This window comes from Equus przewalskii, chromosome 1 (genome assembly GCF_037783145.1).
Source record: "Equus przewalskii isolate Varuska chromosome 1, EquPr2, whole genome shotgun sequence".
NCBI classification, from domain to species: domain Eukaryota; kingdom Metazoa; phylum Chordata; class Mammalia; order Perissodactyla; family Equidae; genus Equus; species Equus przewalskii.
Genome location: NC_091831.1, coordinates 25,774,992 through 25,795,695, shown reverse-complemented (window position 1 = coordinate 25,795,695; position 20,704 = coordinate 25,774,992). Strand labels below are relative to the sequence as shown.

The window sequence follows — 20,704 nt, the reverse complement described above, 5'->3', positions numbered from 1 at the left end:
CGCATTTACTGAGGGTCAGTGCTGTGCCAGGGTTGGGCCAGGCGGGGGGGGGTACAGTGTTGAGAAAATAGACCCTTCTTGCCTTCATGGATACACAGTGATGGGAAGTCTTGATTTCAGGGTCTTCTAACTGCTTTCATCTGCATTTCAGGTTTTGTTTTAGAATCGTTTGGCTCTGTAGAAATTCAGAGAGTTACAAGGTGGACTGTTGTTTTGATGTTAATCAACTAATTAATTTCCTATTTAGTTCTAAAAAGGATATGAACTGGCTTATCAACAACGCACAGATACAGTAAGACCGAAGAGTATCAAGCAATAAAAACAAATAGTATTTAGTAAAAGAGGAGCAGAGGACAGAGAATTTGTTCGGGAGACCGTTCGAGCAAGTGAACCCGGTACTCAGCTTGATTGTCGAGACAAGAGGAAGACAAAGCGAGGAGACAAAGCCACTTTAAAAAAAGCCTTTAAGAAAGGATGTCAGTTTCACAGGAGAAACTCACTTTTGCCTGGCTCTAAGTTTTATGAGGAATTCCTCTTTAGATCCTCATATGAGGAGTGCTGACTATGTTGTAAAATATGAGGAAAGGAATAATTGGAATGCTTCTCTCTACATGCAAGCTGTGGGTGCTGATGGAAAGATATTTAGTAGATTATTAAGGAGTTGGAAGAGTGTGTGTGTGTGTGTGTGTTATTTGTGATGTCAGGGAAAAGAGCAGTTTCCCAAGGTGTTATTTCACTGTGATAGTTAAAAAAACCTGAAAGAAGTCCTATTAGGGTGACATTTAGTGTAATCTCACAGATAACCTACACCATAGAGTTTGCTTTCTCCAGTGGGAACCTGAAGGGAAAATGTGTTCTCAGTGGGGCCTTCTTTGCTCTCCCCATTGGGACCGGGTGAGGGGTAATCCTAGCTCTACACCTGCCTTTCCCAGCTGAAGTAGGCGTTATGCCAGCAAGGGTGATGGGAGCCCATTCTAGCCCTAGCCCTCTCTTTTAAATTCCAAAGAGACCCTGGACAGCTCACATCTTACAGCAGGAAGACAAAGAATTTGGTGAGGATGATGACGATGGTGGTGGTGATAATGATGGATATAGTATCAGGTACTACAGGATAGTGGGGGCAGGCTTCATGGAAGAGCTGGCATTAAACCAGACGATGATGGAAACTGTGGCAGACGGCAGGTTACAGGCTTAAAAAACACAGTAAGAAAATCCATGGAGGTGAGGCAGTGCGTGGAGCCTTGGACACCATTCTAAGGAGTCTGGACTTTATAGACAACCGTTGGTCATGAAGAATTTTGAGGAGGGCAATCCATGACATAATTTTCTTTATGTTTTAAGAAGCTATTTCTGCCAACTGTTTAGCTGTGCTGTCTAAAGCAATAGCTACTAGTCACATGTGGTTATTGAGCACTTGAAATGTAGCTAGTCTAGATTGAGATGTGCAGGAGGTATAAAATACACACTGGATTTTGAAGACAGTACAAAAATATGTAAAAATAGTTCTATAATTTTTATGTCAATTACAAGTTGAAATGAAAATATTTTGGATATATTCAACTCAATAAAGTATATTATTAACATTAATTTCATTAGTTTCTTTTTGCTTTTTTGATGAGGCTTCTAGAAGATTTAAAATTACCTATGTGGCTCACATTATACTTCTATTGGACAGCACTGGTGTGGGGGCTGGTTTGGAGAAGGAAAGAATTGAAGACCAGGAGAAGATAGGAAGCTACCGAAAACCTCTAGACAAGAGATGATAAGGGTCAGACCTAAGGCAGTGACTCTGGGAATAGACAGGAGAGGACAGGTAAAAAGGCTTTTAAAATAGGACTTGACAATGATTTTTCTGGACCTGGGGATTAGAAGGGAGGAGTCAAGGTTGCATGTTGAGTGTCTAGTCTGGGTGACCGAGAAGATGTGGAGGACGGTTTTTAGAACTTGATGCATATGGGTTTTGACATGGACATGCACGTGTATGGAGCAACGGGGAATTCAGATGTGAAGCTCAAGAGAGAGGACAGAGTGGGCTTGTAGATCAGAAGTCAACAGCAAGAGGTGATAACTGAAGCACAGAAATGGGTGAGATCCCTGAGCTCACGTACAGAGGGAGAGTAGAATGAAAGCCAAGCACAGAGGACTGGGGAATGATGGAGGTTGGGGCTCAGAATTTGAGATGTGACTAGGAGAAGAGAGGCTGGTGAGCTTGACTAAGGCTGGTCAGGGAGGACCCAGGAGACCCTGGTACCATGTGAACCTAGGAGACCTTTCCAGATGGAACATGTTTACAAATGCTGGGCAGGCTGCCTCAGGAAGCCAGTGATGGTGTTTGTTGCGGGTAGGGCTTTGATGAATCACCTGAAGGCAGCTGTCAGATTGCAGAAGGTCCAGCAGAGAGTGGCTGGTGAGGCACAGGAGGCTGCAGGTGTAGGCGAGAACTCTTTGAAGAGGTTTGGGCACTAGAGCAGGTTGGTGGGGACTGGGAGGCTGGGGAGGGAGCAGCAGCACAGGGCTGAAGACAAGGATTGTCAGGTAAAGGGTGAAAGAGGGTGAGACTGAAGATAGAAGGAGGCGGCCATAATTGATGGAGCAGGGCCAAGAAGATGAATTGATGCAGGTGACAAGTTAAAATGTCGCAACTGCGAGTCTTTTATCCATTTTTTTCAAACACTTTATAGTCACATCTCTATAAGGCCACCCTGAGGATTTTGGGGATTGGACAGGGCACTTCCCCTGTGGGCCTGGGGCTTGAGAGGTCGCACCCCCCGGGCTGTATGAGCCTCGGGTCCCAGAAGCCTGCCTGACAGCCGAGACCCCTTATATTGTGGCACTTACCTCCTCTGCCCAGAGCCCAAGCAGAGGAGAGGCCTCCTCGCATGGCTCCCGAACCCCCAAGCTTAGGCGCCGGCTGCAGCGCCGGGCCTTCCCCGGCAGGGGCGCTGGGAACCCGCGGATGGCCGGCTCCCGTCCAGCGCCCGATCTCGCGCCCATGTGAGCCTGCTGCTCTGGAACTTTTCCTGAGGCAGCCCGTCGCCCGCGGTCTTTGGAAACCCACAGACTCCAGGACCCCCCTCATTCTGGGCTGGACATTGTCACCCGCTTGGTTTTGCGGCCCAGCCTCCTCGGTTCCCAGTTTCCATTTAAGCTGAGGGTGGAAAAGCAAGTTCGCGAGGCGGGGGCTCCCGGCCGCCGCTGGCTGTCGCCCTCCTCGGCAGGCTCAGACTCCCAGGCGCCTCCTCTATCACTATGTGGCTCTTCCCCCGCGCTCTTTTGCCTCTTCTTTTCTCTCTTCCTTTCGCACCGTCATCTGACCTTCCTCCTCCACTTCATCATCTCTCTTTCTCTTCTCCTTCCCCCTTTTCTTTCTCTATCTTCCCCTCTGCTCCCTTCTTTTCCCTTCGCCCCACCTTTCTCCCCTCTCCCCGCGTTTCCCTCCCTCTCCCTCTGCTTAACCATTTTCCACAAAGGAACTCTTCGTCTAATCCCGAAGAGGAAGGGAAGGGCCTGGAGGCCATCACGATCTCCAAGCCCCCTCCCTCCATCCTACTCCTTTCTTAATAATTCCTCCCTCGGCGCCGCGCATCTCGCCTTTTCAACTCCTAGAAATCCCGGGATCTTCTTGGAGGCGCAGACTGCACTACCTACACACTCGAGGGTCGTCCTCGAGTTTAGATTCCCTTCTCTTCAGCCCACCCGAAGTCTCCCTCTTCCTACCGCTCGAAGGGTCCCAGCCCAGGCTGAGTCCCACGTACCCGAGCTACGCTTCTGCTGCGGGGTACAGGAGGGCTTGAAAGGCCCGCGCTGCGCTGGGCCGGAGACCCTCTAACTGGCAGCCAATACGTGAAAAGAACAACTGAACCCGCTCAGAAAGGAATCTAGGGAGAGTGAGGGCGCGACCTCTCAGTCCCAGGCGGGAAAATGGGAGCTGGAGCCTCCGGGCGGGAGCGAACAGGCTCGACTACTCTCTCTCCCCAGCTGCGGCCAGGAGTCCCGGGAAGGAGAGCCCCTGAAACAGGGAAAAGCTGGCAAGCCTCTGACACCACCGCTGTCGCCTCCCAGCTCTCTCTTCGCCTTCTAGAAGGCTTAAGCAACAGTCAGGTTACATCTGCGGGCGGTGGGGGGGGGGACTATGGGTGCGCGGGACGTCAGGAGGCGGCGGCTGTCCAGAGCAGCCTGCCTTGCTCTCAGTATTGCCTTTCTGATGACTCGCAGGCTCTTGGAAATGCAAACAGTCTGTGCGTGATTCGCACGCGCCCACGGCGCGAGCGCACCGCTCCCGGCCCCACACCCCATCGTTCATACTAACACGCACACATGCCCCTGCAAACGCGCACGCACGGAGCGGCGCGCCCCCGCACACCCAGCCACCCCCTGCCTCAGCCAGGTACCCCACCCCGCGGCGCCCTCTCGCCAGCCCCGAGCACACCCCTCGCTTCACCCTCGCTGGCCTGCGCCCACGCACGCACGCGCACGCACGCACTCCCTGCGCCCCCGCACCGGACGGGGGCGCGGGCCGTGAGGGGCGGGCCAGGGAGCTGGAAGCGGAGTCCCAGCTACATCCCGCGCTGGGTTTCCGCGCGCCGCCTCCCGGTGCAAGGGCTCCGGGCTCCCCCTTCGCTCCTGAATCCGAACAGTTGGCGCTGAAAACACTTTCTTCCTCCTCCTCCTCCCTCGAGAACCCCCTACCCTCCCCGCGCGCGCCATCTCCCGCCCCCTACAACAGGCCTGAAGAGTAACCCCCAAAACGCAGCGAGAAGCGGCACCCAACTCTTCTCCGCGAGCAGGTTGGAGGCTGGATTTCGGAGAGACTCTGGATTGGGGTCCGTGGCCAGCTGCTCCTCCTGGATCCGGCTTGATTTTCATATTTTAAAGGAGGATTTTCTTATTACGTTTGAGCGCTCCTTTTCACAAAATTTCTGGAGAAGCTCGGTGGGGAGGATTTTAGGGGATCTTGATTTAAGAAAAAAAAAGCACCGAAGGGGCATTTATTAATTTTTCTCGGGTTTTGGAATTATCCTCTGGACGAGAGAGCGAGCGATCGAGAGCCAGGAGGGAAGAGCGGAGAGGACCGGCGAGGCGCGCCAGCCCGAGCCACCTCCTTCCCGGCCGCCCCCTCCCCACTCTCCCGACACACACTCGCTCTCTTGCTCGCCGGCGCGCGCACACCCCCTGCGCCGGACCCGCACCTCGGCGGGCGCCACACACACTCAGCAGCCCGAGCCGCGGCAGCCGCAGCGGGATGGAGGCGGCGCGCACGGAGCGCCCCACAGGCTGGCCCGGGGCGCCCCTCGCCCGGACGGGGCTCCTGCTCCTGTCGACGTGGGTCCTGGCCGGCGCGGAGATCACTTCGGGCGCGACAGGCGGTCCTGGGCGCCCCGCGGCCCCGGCTTCGCAGTTGCCGGCGCTTCCTCCTCTCTCTCCGCGGGCAGTGGCAAGCCAGTGGCCGGAGGAGCTGGCGACGGTGCAGAGAGGCACCGCGCTGGGGCGCCAGCCCGGACCAGAGCCGCTGCCCCAGCCAGGCGGCGGCAGCAGCAGAAAGAAGCAGAGAGAAGCCGGGGGGCTGTCGCCGGCAGACGCGCTCTGGGGACAGGGCATCCCGGCTCCTGGCAAGCCTGGCGGCGCGAGGAGGAGTCGCCGGGCGCAGCCCCCCAGTGCCCTGGAACGTGGGGACGCTTGGGCCACTGCCTTGGCTGATGGTTCCAAAGGAAGCCGCTCTCTCGCCAAGGGTCTCCGGGAGGAGGTGAAGGCGCCGCGGGGGGCAGTGGCGGAAGACCTCCGGCTGCCCAGCACCTCGTTCGCGCTGACCGGGGACTCGGCCCACAACCAAGCCATGGTGCACTGGTCGGGACACAACAGCAGCGTGAGTACCCACTCGGCGGCCGATCGATCTCGCTGTCTACTAGATAGCCAGGAGAGTAGGGGGCGGGAACGAGGGACAGATAGTTGCTCTAGGGTCTGAGGCGGGCTGGGGGCGGGGGGCGCCCTGACTTTTAGAGAGAAAGCGTTCATCCAGCTTCCTCCACGCCCCCAACAGGTTAGCGGAGTTTGTTGTAAGATGGTGTGTGCGTTTGTTTACTGGCGACCCCAGGACTGGGGCCGCCAGGAGGGGAGTGAGGGAAGAGGTGTCTTAAAGATGAGCAGGGCAGGGGTCTGTGGTCACTTTCTCTGGTACTCGATTTGGAGAGTCAGTTTTCCCACTGAGGGCTTGAATTCGTGCGTGAGGACTCAGACTGATTTGGAGCAGGAGCCACTTGACAGACTGACGGATTCCTGCGACTGCTGGGGCTTCCCCCTTCTCCCTTCCAGTCACGCGAAAGGGAACCCGGGAGACTGAGGCCACTCAGCCTCCCATACTCCTGCCCGCCTTAAGGTCGCTCTCTTGCTCCAGGCGCACTTTCTCCCAGCCCTGGGGGAGGCAATGATTTCCTGTTCAAAACCCGGACAGCTGCCCTGGAAAGCTATAGCAGAGGCAGTAAAAAGTTTAAAGCATGAAGTGAAATTCAGCACCCGTTGCGCACCCCCCCACCCTCACGTATGCACAAGCACGCATAAGTTGCTGAGCAAAAAAACTCTCCTCGGCCGCTGCGTCCTGCACCACGAAGGGCTTGCCGAGTGGAGTTGGGTCCCTCTGCTTTCTGCGCACCTCTCTAACCGGTTCTCTCCGCTGCCAGGTGCCCCTGGAAGCGGCTGTACCGAGAGGTGGCACCCTCGAGTCCGCTCCGGCTGCTCCGGCGCTCGCGGCCAGGCGCCGGCTCTGAGCGCAGTCTGCTTCAGCAGCTGCTGCAGCCGCAGAGCGGGTCCGGAGTGGCTGCCTCTCACCCCCCATCCTGTCCGCGCCCAAAGCTGTGTAGCCCAGCCAAGGAAACGCGGAGGACGGGCTCTCGGGGCGGCCTCCCACGATTTATCCCATTCCCCTCTCTTCCGCGGCCCCCACTTCAGCCAGTCTCCCAAAAATCCTTTCCTCTTTTCTGGCTCCCCGGATCAGATCGGAACCCGGCGCTGGGCAGAGTCTGGAGGATGGTGGATGTCTGCACAGGCAGCTTTGGGGAACTCATTTGATGGGAAAGTACCGCCCCCCTCCCTTTGTATTTCTCTTCGTGACTGACTGGCATTAAAGATTTCCCTGGGAAATTTTCGCCTTATTTTAAGGAGGCCTGGGGTGTCACAGGGGTGAGTAGTGAATACCAGGAAAGCTAGGAGTCCTCAGAGTGCAGCACATCGGCAATACCCAACACAGATTTCCTAGTTCTTAGTGACACACAGCACAGCGCCTGCCGCCCAGCCTGAGTAATGGATGCCGGGCTGAAAGGACTTGTGCAGCCCAGCTTCGCAGCAGCGCCGTGGCTGGCTTCATCTGTTCAAGTGAAGACCCCCATAGCTTCGGAGGGGACAGCTCTGGGCATGGGGGGTGCGCAACGTGCACCTTTGGAATGATGGGTGTTTGAAGACTTGCAGGTCCCCAGAGGACTTTGTGTGTGTGTGTGTGTGTGTGTGTGTGACAGAGAGAGAGGGAGAGTGAGAGAGAGAGAGAGAGAGAGAGAGGAAAGTGTAATTTTCTGGTAGCCGACGTTATGAATCTCAACTTCATTTTAGTTTGATAATGAGGAATTGTGTGTGTGTGTTCATTGGTGTTCTTACTCGGTGAGTAGGAAGGACAGGATGCGTGGAAGTAAATGTATCACTAAGAGGAGGGGGTGATGTCCTCACATATCTGTGACTTTATTACTGCCACATTTGGACAATATAAATTCACTCTGCCTAACGAGTTTTCTTACGTCGCCGCTGCTTTTCGTTTAAGGATCGTTTTTGCGTGTTGACAAAACCCCCGAAGATGGGACTTTAGAGAATGCGTCCTGCGAATAGTTAAACGTGCTTGGCCTTCTCTGCCCATCTTCAAAGCAACTGTGCAGCAGAGGAGGTGAGGGGCCAAGTCTAGCCCTTTGCTCTCCGTGGAATTGGCTCTTCAGTTAAAAGAGGGCCACTTGGCCTTGGAGACCTCAGAGCCAGCAATGAGATTTGAGCAATCTGCAAACAGACACCCAGGGGTTTGTTGGTTGTGCTCTTGGCCAGTCCTACTGTCCAAGCAAAGGACAAGGCACACAGGTGGGTGCAAGGACCCCGTGGCGTCCTGTCTCTCTGGTCCAGAGAGGGATTGCCTCTTTAGCTCCTGGGCTGGACCTGCCTCTTTTGACTGCACTTTGCAAGCAATACCAGTGAGAAAGGCTTGACCGAGGACCAGGTCTGCGCTGCTCTGAGGGGCGGTGGGAAACATGTTGACGTTGCCCGTTTTTGAGAGACTTTAAAGAAGCAACCCCTGGGAGAATAAGTGGGAAACCAGTTTCTGCAGCATTAACCAGCTGGTTTCTCTCTCCCCTCTTCCTTTCCTGAGGGCAGCAAAAGAAGGTGCTGTAAATGCCATGGTGAGGAGTGATGAGGATGTTGAACTTTCTGGAAGGTCCCTTCATCATTGGTTTCAAAGTGGAGGGAGATGTCCCGAAGGCAGAGAACATGGGTCCTTGCACCAGCCTCTTTTGACATAAAAAGAGAATTCCATCCTCTCTTCTGACTTCAAAAGTGTTAAACATGTCCTTCTCCGGGAAGGCCACCGGTTTAATTGTTAACATTGTCGGGGTTCCTGCCCTCCTTCCAAGTGCCTTTGGTGGACCTCGTTCCTTGACATGAGTTTCTTTTGGGAGAGAATTTTTAGTCACCCCATATAGCTGAAAATTGAACTCTACTCTGACAGTTTACAGTCAGGCAGGCGGAGGTGGACATGCCAGAGAAGGGCCTCCACCCCAGCCCACGTGTCCAGCGTGTCCAGGGGCTCAGGGGCAGGAGGAGATCCTTGTCTCAGGCTTGGGTCATGTTTTCACTTTGGTCCCAGAAGAGAGGGGGATGACTTCGGAGGCAAAACAGGAGGTACCCAGCAGCCTTGAGCCAGAGGCATCCTAAGGGGCTGGAGTCTGGGTCCCCCTCTGACTGCTCTTGCCCTGCCAGGTGTTCTGGGGGGGGGGAGGTGGTGAGTGGACTTGGGCTTGGAGCCTCACTCTGGAGGAGCAATTTGCCAATCCCTCTTTCAGGTTGTCTCCACCTGGCATCCTGGTGATGAATGGGTTAGAGGAGTTTCACAAACACCCAGAGGGAGCCAAGTCCCTTACAGGCTTACAGGGAAACAGACTTACGCGTCAGCCTGCCCTTCTTCAGATAAAGGAAGATGCCTCCCTGCCTGCTCAGTGAATTGGCAAATGACTCTGGAGAGTGGAAATTGTGAAGGCAACAGCCCACTTTCCGTGCCCCCTCTGCCTTGGAGTAACCCTTGTTGGGGATCCCTGTTCCTAGTGCTGAAGCGAGAATGCTGCCTCCTCCCTTCGCCTGATCCCCATTCCTTCCCGGCAGCTCACTCGCAGTGGCAATGATTTGCAGGCTGTTGCCCCTGCAGTGTGGCTCGTTGGGATGACTTGCCAGATAGTTTTCAATTAATGTGCCCAACACTGCACCTTGGTAAGAGAAATGGAGATGCTGATAATTTCAGGTCCCTACCAGATCGCCCTTCCCTGAGCACACAAGGAGGTGGAGCACACAGACTCCCCCAGGCAGGATTTCATTCCCTTAACTAATTCAGCTGGACTGTGTTCTAAAATATTTACTCCTAATGTGCAAAATAGTGACAGATTTGATCAGATTAATTGTATTTCACTCACAGGAGCATCTAATTGTGGCTCTCCAACAGATTTTTCAAATAGCTTTTGGCTGGATTGTCTAGCCTTCATCGTCCCTGCTCACAGCCCCCGTGTCACAATATCTTAATGCATTTTGCCTTCTCAGAGGCTTAATAAAGAAGCCTGCCACAGGAGCCATTCTTCAGGGATTTGCCAAAAAGAATCTGTTTTTAATTAATATTACAAGGGGAGCCATCTCAGTTGAGATGTAGCTGGGAAATGCAGTGGGACAGAAAAGCCCTAATTGCTCGTGGTCACTGTCAGCCTTGGCGGGGGGGGGGGGGAGGGTGAGGAGGGACTTGCTCTGTTTCCTCTGATGGCCGAGTTACAGGGTGTGATTTGCTTCTCAGATCCTGTAGTGATTTCCAAGGTGAACAGAAGTTGCAAACTCCTTAATTGGGAGGGCTGATCTGATGACTGCAGAAGTGCAATGGTTGGAACTTGCTTTGTAGTTGGCAAAGAAGGAATGCCGGGAAGTGGCTTCTCCAGTGGTGTTGGATTTAAGGGGGGCAGAAGGGAGAAATGCTTTTTCCTGAGCAGTGTAAATCTGTTATTGTAACTGGAGGAATTTTGGAACTGGATGATCTGTGGGCCCTGAGTCATCCCATGAGGAGCAGAGAGGTGCGACAAAGCCAGACAGGCTGAGATAGGAAGATGTGTCTGACGGCCAAGGGTTTATCCAAAGCTAGTACACTTGAGGCCTCGTGGCTTGACTCACCTGTTGGTTTCTTGCTTCCTTTGGCCTCTTGGCTGACTTGAGACACTTCCCTTATGGGAGAAAAATGTCAAAGGATGATTTTTCAGCAAGTTTGGAAGAAAAGAGGTCTTGTGGAGTTAGAGGTGGAATATAGAGGATGAGAGTGCCTGGCGGCCACATTGGGTAACCAGAACTGGTGCGGTGGAGTGAATGGAATTTGGTTAACCATGCTTGTCCCCCTGATGTGGTGGGTGACTGAGAGAAGGGTCTGGCTGGTGCTCAGACTTCCTTGGCAGCGAGTAGAGATGAGTGAGCTCTGGCTTGCGGGCAGTAGAGGTACTCAACCATGTTTGATCAAGTGGGCAAACAAGTGACAGTCCCAAGTCTCATGGAACAGAGGCTAAAAAGGAATTAGAAATCCTTGTCCCTTGGGATTTCTTTCTCAGGTTGTTCATACTGACATCTACTATAACCAGGAGGATTTCATCCAGTATGTCTGCATTCTAGCTTGAATAGCTTTAGCCTCTTGGATTCAAATCCAAAGTCCTTCAGCCTGGCATTCAAAGCCTTCACTGTGTATATCCTGGGTCTACTTCTCCAAATCTGTATTTGACTGTTCCCTGATTGACTCTTTCACTCTAGCCAAGGTGGCCCCATCATTGTCCCAAGTCCCTTCTTGACTCCAAGCCTTTGCTCTTGCGGTCTCCTCCACTCAGGGTACCTTCTGCCTCTATTGAGATGCACCCATTACTCATGGCTCAGTTTAAGATTCAAATACAGTGTCTCTATGGACCTTCCTCAGAAGCATTTATCTCCCTTTTTGCTAATTGTTTGTAGAATTTACAGACTACACCACGTATCTGATCATATTTAGCTTAGCACTTAGTTATTTGAATCTTAGATTGTTTTGTGAGTGTTTTGAAGGTGAGGGGTGAGGGATGAAGTGACTATAACAGCATCTCCCCCACCCCCAGTGTGAGTTCTGTCCTCCTCAGGTGTGCCTTGTGGCGTGTGGCACAGTGCTTGGCACGTAGCTCAGTACGTACTTCCTGAACTGGCCTGGGAACTGGATGTGCCTTGGCTGCACGGGAAGGACCAGCTAACACTGTCTCTTAATAGCATTAAGTTTATGCACCTGGTTTATTATTTCATATGTGAATTTTAACAAGATTTAGAGGCATCTCTACCCCACTTAGTACAAGGATGGGAACAGGGACTAGTCAACAATCCTGGCTTCTTCCTCATGCACTTCAGAGACCAGATGGACTCACTTAAGAGACTCAGCCATATGCTTAGTGTTTACTATGTGTGTGGCAGTGTTCTGGGCACTGTGGCTTGGTAGAGTTGTGATGGAGGGAAAGACAACAAGGATAAGACAGCATTTGCCTCAAGGTCCTGTCGGTATGCTTCGGATATGAGATTGCTCTTCTGTAAAGTTAAATAACACATGACAACAAGACAGATGCCATGGGGTGATATGTGGTTAATTGTCAAATGATTGTTTCAGGCTATGAACTTAGAGGAGAGAGTATCACCGTGGGGGAAACTGCGGGCGTCTTAGACTCACTGGATGTCAAGGCTGAAAGTGCACTTGGGCATTGCTTCATCAAGTCACTCAGCATAGAGATGAGGGATAGGAGGCTCAGACAGAAACACGGCACCTCACAGCTCCGAGTCCCTACTGTTCTTTGTCTCTGTGTAGCCATCACCCACTCACTCCTGGCTTTCTCCTTTCTTTTGGGTTTATGGACTATTTTCCTTCCAAGAGAGTTTACGTGTTTTTACTCGGGTGAGATAGAGTGCTGCCCATTTTATAAGCAGGATAGACTGAGGGCTGGGATGAGTATACGTGAGGCTAGCCAGAGAGGCTTAGGAATAGATTCCTCCCTCCTGTTCTGGAGATGTGTGCTGCGGCCACCTTGCCCGCCCACCGCTGTGCCTGTAGACAGTAAATACCAAGCTCATTAACGTTGGACAGTCTGTATCTTCCTAACTGTTGTTGATGCGGGCCTCTTGTGAGTCACGTCGTTCTTTGAGTTAGTGAATGAATCAAGCCTGGTTGCATCACCAGGAACGTTTTGCTCATTTATTTTGATCAGTGTAGTTTGGGTTTAATTATTTATGGAAATGCTGTTCTTTATAGTACACTAATATGTGTGCTATAGTGAATTTCGAAAAAGTGATGGAGTCTAAGAACTTCAGGATTGCACAGGATTGCACTGTTGTTAACTCCTTGCTGGGGAGCAGAGGAAACCATCCCTCCTGGGTTGAAATGAGAGGAACTTGGAGCGTGATAGGGCCAGCCACTCAGAGCTCTTGATCTGTAAAACTGCCCACTGCTAAGTAGGGGCCTGTTATTTGACACACACTGGAAGAAAACCTAGTTTAGGGGAAAAACTGGAAATAGAGCCTTATAGGGTAACCAAGGAGCCTGTTAGGTTGTGGATTGTGGGATTATTTAGCCTGGGTATGAGGGTATGATCGGTGTAAATTCATAGTTGTGGAGGGTTTTGTATCATGATTGCAATCCTCTTCAGAATTTATTAGGAACAGACATAGGCTGAGCGCATGAAACCAGGCCATATAGTAAATACAGTCATGCACCGCATAATGATATTTCAGTCAACGATGGACCACATATACGACAGTGGTCCCGTAAGATTAGTACCATATAGCCTAGGTGTGTAGTAGGCTGTATCATCTAGGTTTGTGTAAGTGCACTCTATGATGTTCTCTCAACAACAAAATCACCTACAGACACATTTCTCAGAACATATCCCCGTCGTTAAGTGATGCATGACTGTAGTTAGGAGCATAGGTTCTGGAGCCAGGTGCCTGGGTTAGAATCCTGTCTCTGTCTCTTAATAGCTCGGTGACATCAGGCAAGTTGTTACCTTCTCTTGGCTATTCTTTCATCTGTAGAAAGGAGGTGATAATAATAATAGCTCTCACATTGGCCTGTTGTAAGGATTAGAGAAGATTGTACGTAGCAAAGTGCTTAAAAGAAGTCCCTGATCTATAGTAAGTCCTCAAGCTACTTTAGTTGCTTTAGTTATTTTTATATTGGAAGAGACTTCCCTTCATTTTCAGTTGGAAACATTGAAGCAGAGGAAGGAGGTACTTGCCCAAAGTGTCCCAGTGGGCTGATGGAAAAGCCTTGGCTAGAACCCAGTTTTCAGAGAGATGCTCATCTCAGCCTCCTCCCGTAGTCCATGTCCTCAGCCAGACGAAACTTGTGATGTCTGTCTTCTGTGTTCCGCTGAGATAGTGTAAGAGATAGAGAAGTGAATGACTCGGGGCCTGGCTTCTTGAAACTCAAACTCAGAATTTGTAATAGAAATGGTTAGAATCAGATTAAAGATTACACTATTTAACAACTAATAAGTTGAACATTTTTTCAGGGCTTTCACTGAGGGAAGGGTTGAGAAGTGTATCCAGAAAGATGAAGAGTGGCTTCTCTGGCTAGGTCATCCATGATTATACCTCACAGCTAATCATGGAAGACTTCTTGAAGGAAGTGAGTGTAATGTGTAGCTTCAGGAAAATAGGAGAATACTGGGCTGCTGGACTGGTTGGCAGACAGAGCCTATAGTGCCAAAGACTTTCTATGTTGATGTCATGGGCTGGACCTTGATGTTCCAGGTTTGCTTCTCCTCTTGATCTCCCAGCTGTGCTTTGTGCCTGGTGTGACATGGGAATATCCATGGCTGGAAACATCTGCAGAATACCTCCAGCCTCCTTCCCAGAATTATCACACAGGCCAAACCCACCAAAATTTTATAGTGATCTACACCCATCGAGTTACAGACTTGAATTCCATTTTTGCCTGCACCCTATGCACCAAGAATGGAACCTGAGATCCCTACACAGACACTAGAGGGAGTGTTGCCCTGGGAAAGGAGTGAAAATAAATAGGATGGAGTAATAAAAAAAAAGTGCTGCTTGAGGAATTGTTACAAAGGGAGAAGAGAAGCAGCAGCCTGCAAGGGCATTGTGTGAGGGGTTTGATGACACGTAGATGAATAATTTTTTGGCAACAGAACAGTTGAATCCTGGGGGTTGATCATTCAGCCTATTTCTACAGAAATGGATGTTTTATACAAATAAGTCCGTTCTACAGTCAGGTATTCACCCCATTAATGACTCAACTGAGACTCTAGAAATGAATTCAGCCAGAAATCGTGCTCAGGCTTAGTTCTCCCGTCTCTTCCGCATTTTCCCATTTTGTGCCACTTCACTTTCTTGTGCATAGTGGTCACTCAATAGAAGCTTATTGAATAGAAGGGAATAAATGCTTTCTTAAATGCTTAAAACTGCCTGTGTGAAGAATGAGTGTCTTGGGGATGAGGACGAGCCTGGCCTCTTCTTTCTGTAGGGTTTGCACCCCTGAGACAGCATTGTTGGCCCTCCCTGGTCCTCAGGTCCCACACGCCTCACTCAGCACTCTCAAAGTCTTTTTGGCATCTATGGCAAGGTAGGCAGTTTCTCTTCCAGATGGTTAGAATCAGGTTAAAGATGACACTGCTGCATAAGAAATGAACTTTTTCTTTTTAAAATCTGTTCTCAGCGGGAGATACAGAACAATTACCGAGTTGAACATTCTTTTCAGGGCTAGAAAAGTAGCTTAAGCCGCCACTTCTGAATGTGATTACACATAGTCGGGAACTTGTTCCAATAGGAGTTTTGAGACCATGAACCTGGAGATGCAGAGAAACTCGTTTTCCAGGGTGGTGGTGGTGGAGGAAGGTATCTTTAGAGGCAAGAGCATTGTTCACATCACTGTGTGCTTTTAGTGTTATGCATGCTTGAAAGCAAACTTTTGAGTGGAAGATTTCTCAAAACTCTGAAATGCCTTTTCTGTTATGAGAAAGTCCCTAAGCAGCAGCAACTTTGAACAAATCTCTGAGCCTTACTTTCACTGGCTGGAAAATTGGAATACTACTAAACCTGCAGGGTTGATGTGAATCTTAGAGACAATGCATATAAAGGGTCTAGTATAGTAGGGTCTTCTATTTAGTAGAATGCTAGTTCTCATTATCTGCCTAGGCAGGAAATGGAGCAGGTTGAGCATCTATCCATTTGTAGCATATCTGTTGGGACCCTGCCCACATCTCCTTGGCACTTGCCGTTTCTCTGCGTCGTGGCCTACCTTCAAACCACCAGCATCAGGGGCTCTTTGCCCACTGGAGTTTGCTTTGATCACACAAGATGCCGCCTGGAAGTGTCAGGAAATTAATTCCCGTCAAGGAATAGGGAGCAGCCACCTATCAGTGACTAGGAGAAATTGGTGGATAAATACCCCAGCTCTCTTGCCCTTTGGGGAGGGTGACTATGAGGCTGGTTTTCTGCACTGTCTCCCAGAGTCTTCAATGGGATTAAGCCCCAGTTGCCCACTAGGGTAACTTGCTTACTTTATTGGCTGTCTTCCCATCCCAATCTCATTTTCCCACTCCCCATCAGTATTTCTTGGGATCACCTCCCAAATAAACTACCTGAATTCAAGTCTTTGTTTCAGGGTATGTTTCTGGAGGAACACAAACTAAGATACCTTAGTTATTTCCAAGCGTGTTACTCTGGGATCTCAAGAGAAGCAGAGCCAATAGGATATATACACACACATATACACACAAACATAGCCCTCATAGTAAATCTCTTTATATGTATTTAAATATACACATACACATGTCTAAATATGTATCTGCATATGTGAAGAGATTTACCCTAAGGAATTGGCTAACACTGTTATGGAAACTGACATGTCTACAACCTGCAGTTTGCAAGCTGGAGACCCAGGAGAGCTGATGGTATAGTTCTGGTCTGAATCTGAGTCCAAAGGCAGGAGAAGACCAATGTCCCAGCTTGAAGACAGTCATGCAGAGAGAAAGAGTGATTTCTTACTCTGCCTTTTGGTTCTATTCAGGCCTTCTGAGGACTGGATGGGGCCTTATTGCATTGGGAGGGCTATCTGCTTTACTCAGTCTGCTGATTCAGATAGTAACCTCATCCATAAGTGCCCTCACAGACACAGCCAGAATAAGGTTTCAGCAAATATCTGGGCACTCCGTGGTACGTATTGCGTATGGAAAGAGAGACAGCGTCCCTGCCCCTGGTTCTGAGAGGGTCCTCTTTTTGAGTTGGCACCTACCAGAAGAAAGGAGCCTGGTCCAGGGTTCTATTGAGTGGCAGGAACATGGTGTTGGGGTTTGAAGAGGGGACACACCCCTCCAGGGTAGTTTTCACTGTCGTTTCTCAGAGCTAAGGAGCCCCACCTCACCCCAGAGCACGTGCTTGGTCTTCACAATGCACAGAGGCTCCCTAAAATTTGGACCTGTACCTGCTGGCAGGGCCTCTCCTGCCTAGGGTGTGATTCTTTTTTTTGCTAGACTTTGACAGGATTTTGGCTGAAAGCAGCTGAGCTTACAGTTGCTGTCTTCCTTTCTAAGATATCTTCAGTGAGGGGCGTCATGATAGGTTGGAATGAATATTGGCCTGGAAGTTGGGAATCTCTATATTTGGGTCCCTGATTTGCATTAACTGTCTTCAGCAAGTCACCATTTCTTAGGGGTAGGGGAATGAAGACTCTTCTAGGTGTAGTAGCTTATATGTCTATGAATGAGTTTTTCTTTTTTAACGGGTGCATTAGTAAGGAGAGAGTCTAAAATGATGATTAAAAAAATTGGAAAATATTTCTTTCAAGCATGTATAAATTTGGTCTTATCCCAAGCAGATATGCTTTCATTCATTCATTCATTCATTTCTTTGCTTAGTGTGAGGCTAATTAAGTTATATGAATTTTCCGAGATTCAGTTTCTTTATCTATAAAATGAAAAGTTACACACATTGATGCAGGCCCATCTCACCACAAACTAGATGTGATATTAGGTCAGTCATTTCTTTATGTGTGAAATGGGGACAATCCTATTTGCTCCCTTTGTGTCACAGTTAAATAATGAGATACTGCGCCTGGAAACATTTTGAAAAGAATGCTTTTCAAAGTGATAGGAACAGGGACAGTATGAATGGGGGTGATATGAACCAAGGTGTGAGTTCACCTTCTCTCTCCTTTGTTCATCAAGTGGCTGAAGGTCCTTCCACGATGGATTTGAGACCATGGACAGCAGCCACCCGCTCCTGCCTTTTCCTAGCACAAGTGACACTCATCTATTAGCACACATACTATGGTGTTAAAAACCTCGAGATTCCTATTCTAGGCATGATGTGCAGTTTATTTCAAGTGACATCTGATAGAATAAAATTCTCAGTTGGGAGTATAATTTGGATGTTTAAAAAAAAAATTTGTTCCAGGACTTGACCTGTATTGATTGCTCCGCTTTGTTCTTTCCAGATAATATGAAGTGTTTGGGCAGCACCTAGTATGTGTCTAATGAGGCAGGATGTGCAAAGAAGCATATGATGCAGACTGGACACCCAAAAAGCTTATAGTTTTGTGGGTCGGAAACACATATGAGACAAATATTGCAGAAAACAATGTGAGAACATGTAAAACATGTGCTAATTTGAACATACTTAGGCAATACATTGAATGTAATCAAGACCACAGTGAATGAAAACTAATAACATGTTTAAAACATTATGGTTGTTTTTATTTGCAACAAAATCTAGTATCGTGGTTGGAAATAGATGTAATCCTCATGATTAAACCTGTGTCACTTGATGAGGAGTGTTCTGCACTTTGAGGTCAAATAGATTATTTTAGGCTCAGAATTCTGACATATTAGTTTGGGCTAACTTTCTTGTATAGCTTTTAGGTTTTCCTTGAATTTCTAATTGTTCTATCTTCCTCACAGACAGAAGAAACATCTGTTTTTTTCTTACCCGAGTACTAAGATATTCCACCTTCTTAATTTTATTATTATTGGATGTTCTAATTTGTACTGATATTTTGCTAGGCCTGCTTCCCTATTGTCATCTTGATATTTCTATTTATTCTACTCCTGGATTAGTGCCTCTATTTCTTGGATTCCATTCCTTTTCTTGGGCTAGTTTTCATTTTTCTGTGGTATATCCTCCAGTATTCTTTTTCAGAGAGTGGGCAGGAATGCCCTGGCTTATTCTTGTTTCCTGACATAAATATTAATAGAGTCCTTTTAACTTTCAAGAGCTCCTGGCATGGATGATAAATTATTTGGTCACCTAGTGCTTGAGCGACATTTTTTTGTTTTCATTTCTGGCATGTCTAAAATTTACTTTACTCTCACACTGGTTTGATGGTTTACCTGGACATAGAAATCTGAGCTCAAAGAGATTTTCCTTGGGTCTTTGAAGTACTTCGAGTACATGCTGGTTTTGCATCACCTGCTATCTTTGTTGATATGTGTCTCCCATCCCACTCAGGGACTCATGAGGTTAGGGAAAGGAGGTGCCTAGCGTGGGGCACCCATGGCTTTGTTCCGTTTAGTGATGCTCAATCCTTTATGGAAACCTGATGCATTAAAACCAGATTTATAAAATGGGCAGTATGGTGTGGGGTATTGTATTCTCTATGGAGCAATTTGCCATAGACACTTATTATCTGAGTACCTTTAATATAAAACTCAACCAAAAAAAAGTATTTTTAGCTACCTTTTGTTTTAAAAATTTAAAAAAGCTTTAAAAACTTCATCAGTATTCAGCAGATATTGATACTGATCTCTATGTCCCAGGCACTGCTGGGCTCTGAGATATAATGGTGAGCAAAGCTCTGAAGGAAAGCTTCATTATACTATAAAAGATTACATTGGGGACATTTAACTTAGGGCAGAAGCAGATGGGCTGAAATCTCAAAGATGCATAGGGTCGATTAGGTGAAGGGGAGAGGGCAGAGTGTTCTGGGCCTACAGCTTCCATGTCATGAGGGAGCAAAGTATCTGAAATGGACAGAAAGAAGGACAGTGTGGCTGGAGCAGAGGGTTTGTGGGCTAGGAGCTGAAGAGAGATGAAGCTTGACAGGCAGGCATGGGTAGGACCCATCTTATGGGTCCCGGGGAAGGAGTTTATTCTTTATTCTCAGAGCAAAGGGGTAAGCTATGGGAGGGTTTAAAGTTGGGAGAGTCATATACAGTCAAGTGCTGCTTAACAATGGAGGTATATTCTGAGAAATGTGTCATTAGGCGATTTTGTCATTTGTGCAGACGTCATAGAGTATACTTACACAAACCTAGGTGATATAGCCTGCTACACACCTAGGCTTTATGGTACTAATCTTGTGGGATCTCCATTGTGTATGTGGTCTGTCATTGATCAAAACGTCATTATGTAGCACATGGCTGTAATTAAATTTACATTAAAAAAAATCTGTCTGACCACCCTGAGGGTTGGAAGGAGAAAAGGATGGATGCTAGGAGACCAAACTGCTGCTCTAGCTAAAGAGGATGACGGCTTGAATGGTGGCAGTGGAGGTGGGTGAAAAGGAACCAACGAAGAAATATTTATTGGTTGTAGTTAATTGTTCCATTGGCTCCTCTCTTCAATTTTGCACTTCCCCCTATAACTCCCTTTGTATTGGGCCTTTACAGTGCCCTTTCTCTGTGGGTGAGGCATCCTCCCCACCTCCTAACTTTGGGGTTTGCCTTGTGACTTGCTTTGGCTAATAGAAATGCCAATTCTAAGTTTCGTTATCAAGATTTATTGTGTGTCTACCTGCCATCTTCACCTTTGCAGTAACCATGAGAAAAACATGCCAAGGCTAGCCCACCAGTCCCAGAAAGACAAGAGAGGCAAGTTGTACATAGACACTCCCAGCCAAGCCCAGCCTAGATCAGCTCAGCCCAGCCCAGCTATGAGCAGCAGAACTGCCCAAATAAGCCCGGCTGTCTCAACCAACCTTCAGCTGCCCTGTATATTTATGAGAATAAGTAATTGTTGTGAGGATAAGTGGTTGAGATTTCAGTGGTTTGTTCTGCACAATTGTTCCAGCAAAAGCTAACTGACACAGCAGGTAAAATCAACAGAACTTGATACATTAGATATTACAAATTTGTGGGAACGTGACTTCCATGTAAGGTGAGGCTCGCCTGCATTTCAAGGTCATTAGTCTCAAACGTGCTCAGGGCTACATTTAGCTGTGTCTTTCTGGTGGTTTTGTGCCACTCACGTCTCTTTACAATTCATGGTTTCTTTTTCCAGAGCTGAATGAGGGAGGTCAGATTCATGATCCAAAAGAATTAATCTTCCACTCTTTTTCCTTCTCATTCTCTTTCCAGCAGCCTAACCGGATTCCAGCAGAGTTCGAGCTGAGCGGTCCTCAGGTCCCTCAATGGGCGCCTTCAAGCCCTAACGCTCAGTG

At 48.8% G+C, this 20,704-nt stretch overlaps 1 protein-coding gene across 1 annotated transcript in view; it reads left to right on the top strand.

Annotated features, from left to right (window-relative positions):
• Positions 1–4,365: 4,365 nt before the first annotated feature.
• The window catches only part of SORCS3 (sortilin related VPS10 domain containing receptor 3), a 566,960-nt gene continuing 550,621 nt past the window's right edge, over positions 4,366–20,704 (top strand). The window contains exon 1 of the mRNA XM_070605236.1: positions 4,366–5,863. Coding sequence (XP_070461337.1) covers positions 5,243–5,863 — 621 coding nt within the window. The 5' untranslated portion in view covers positions 4,366–5,242. The remainder of the gene's footprint in view (positions 5,864–20,704) is intronic.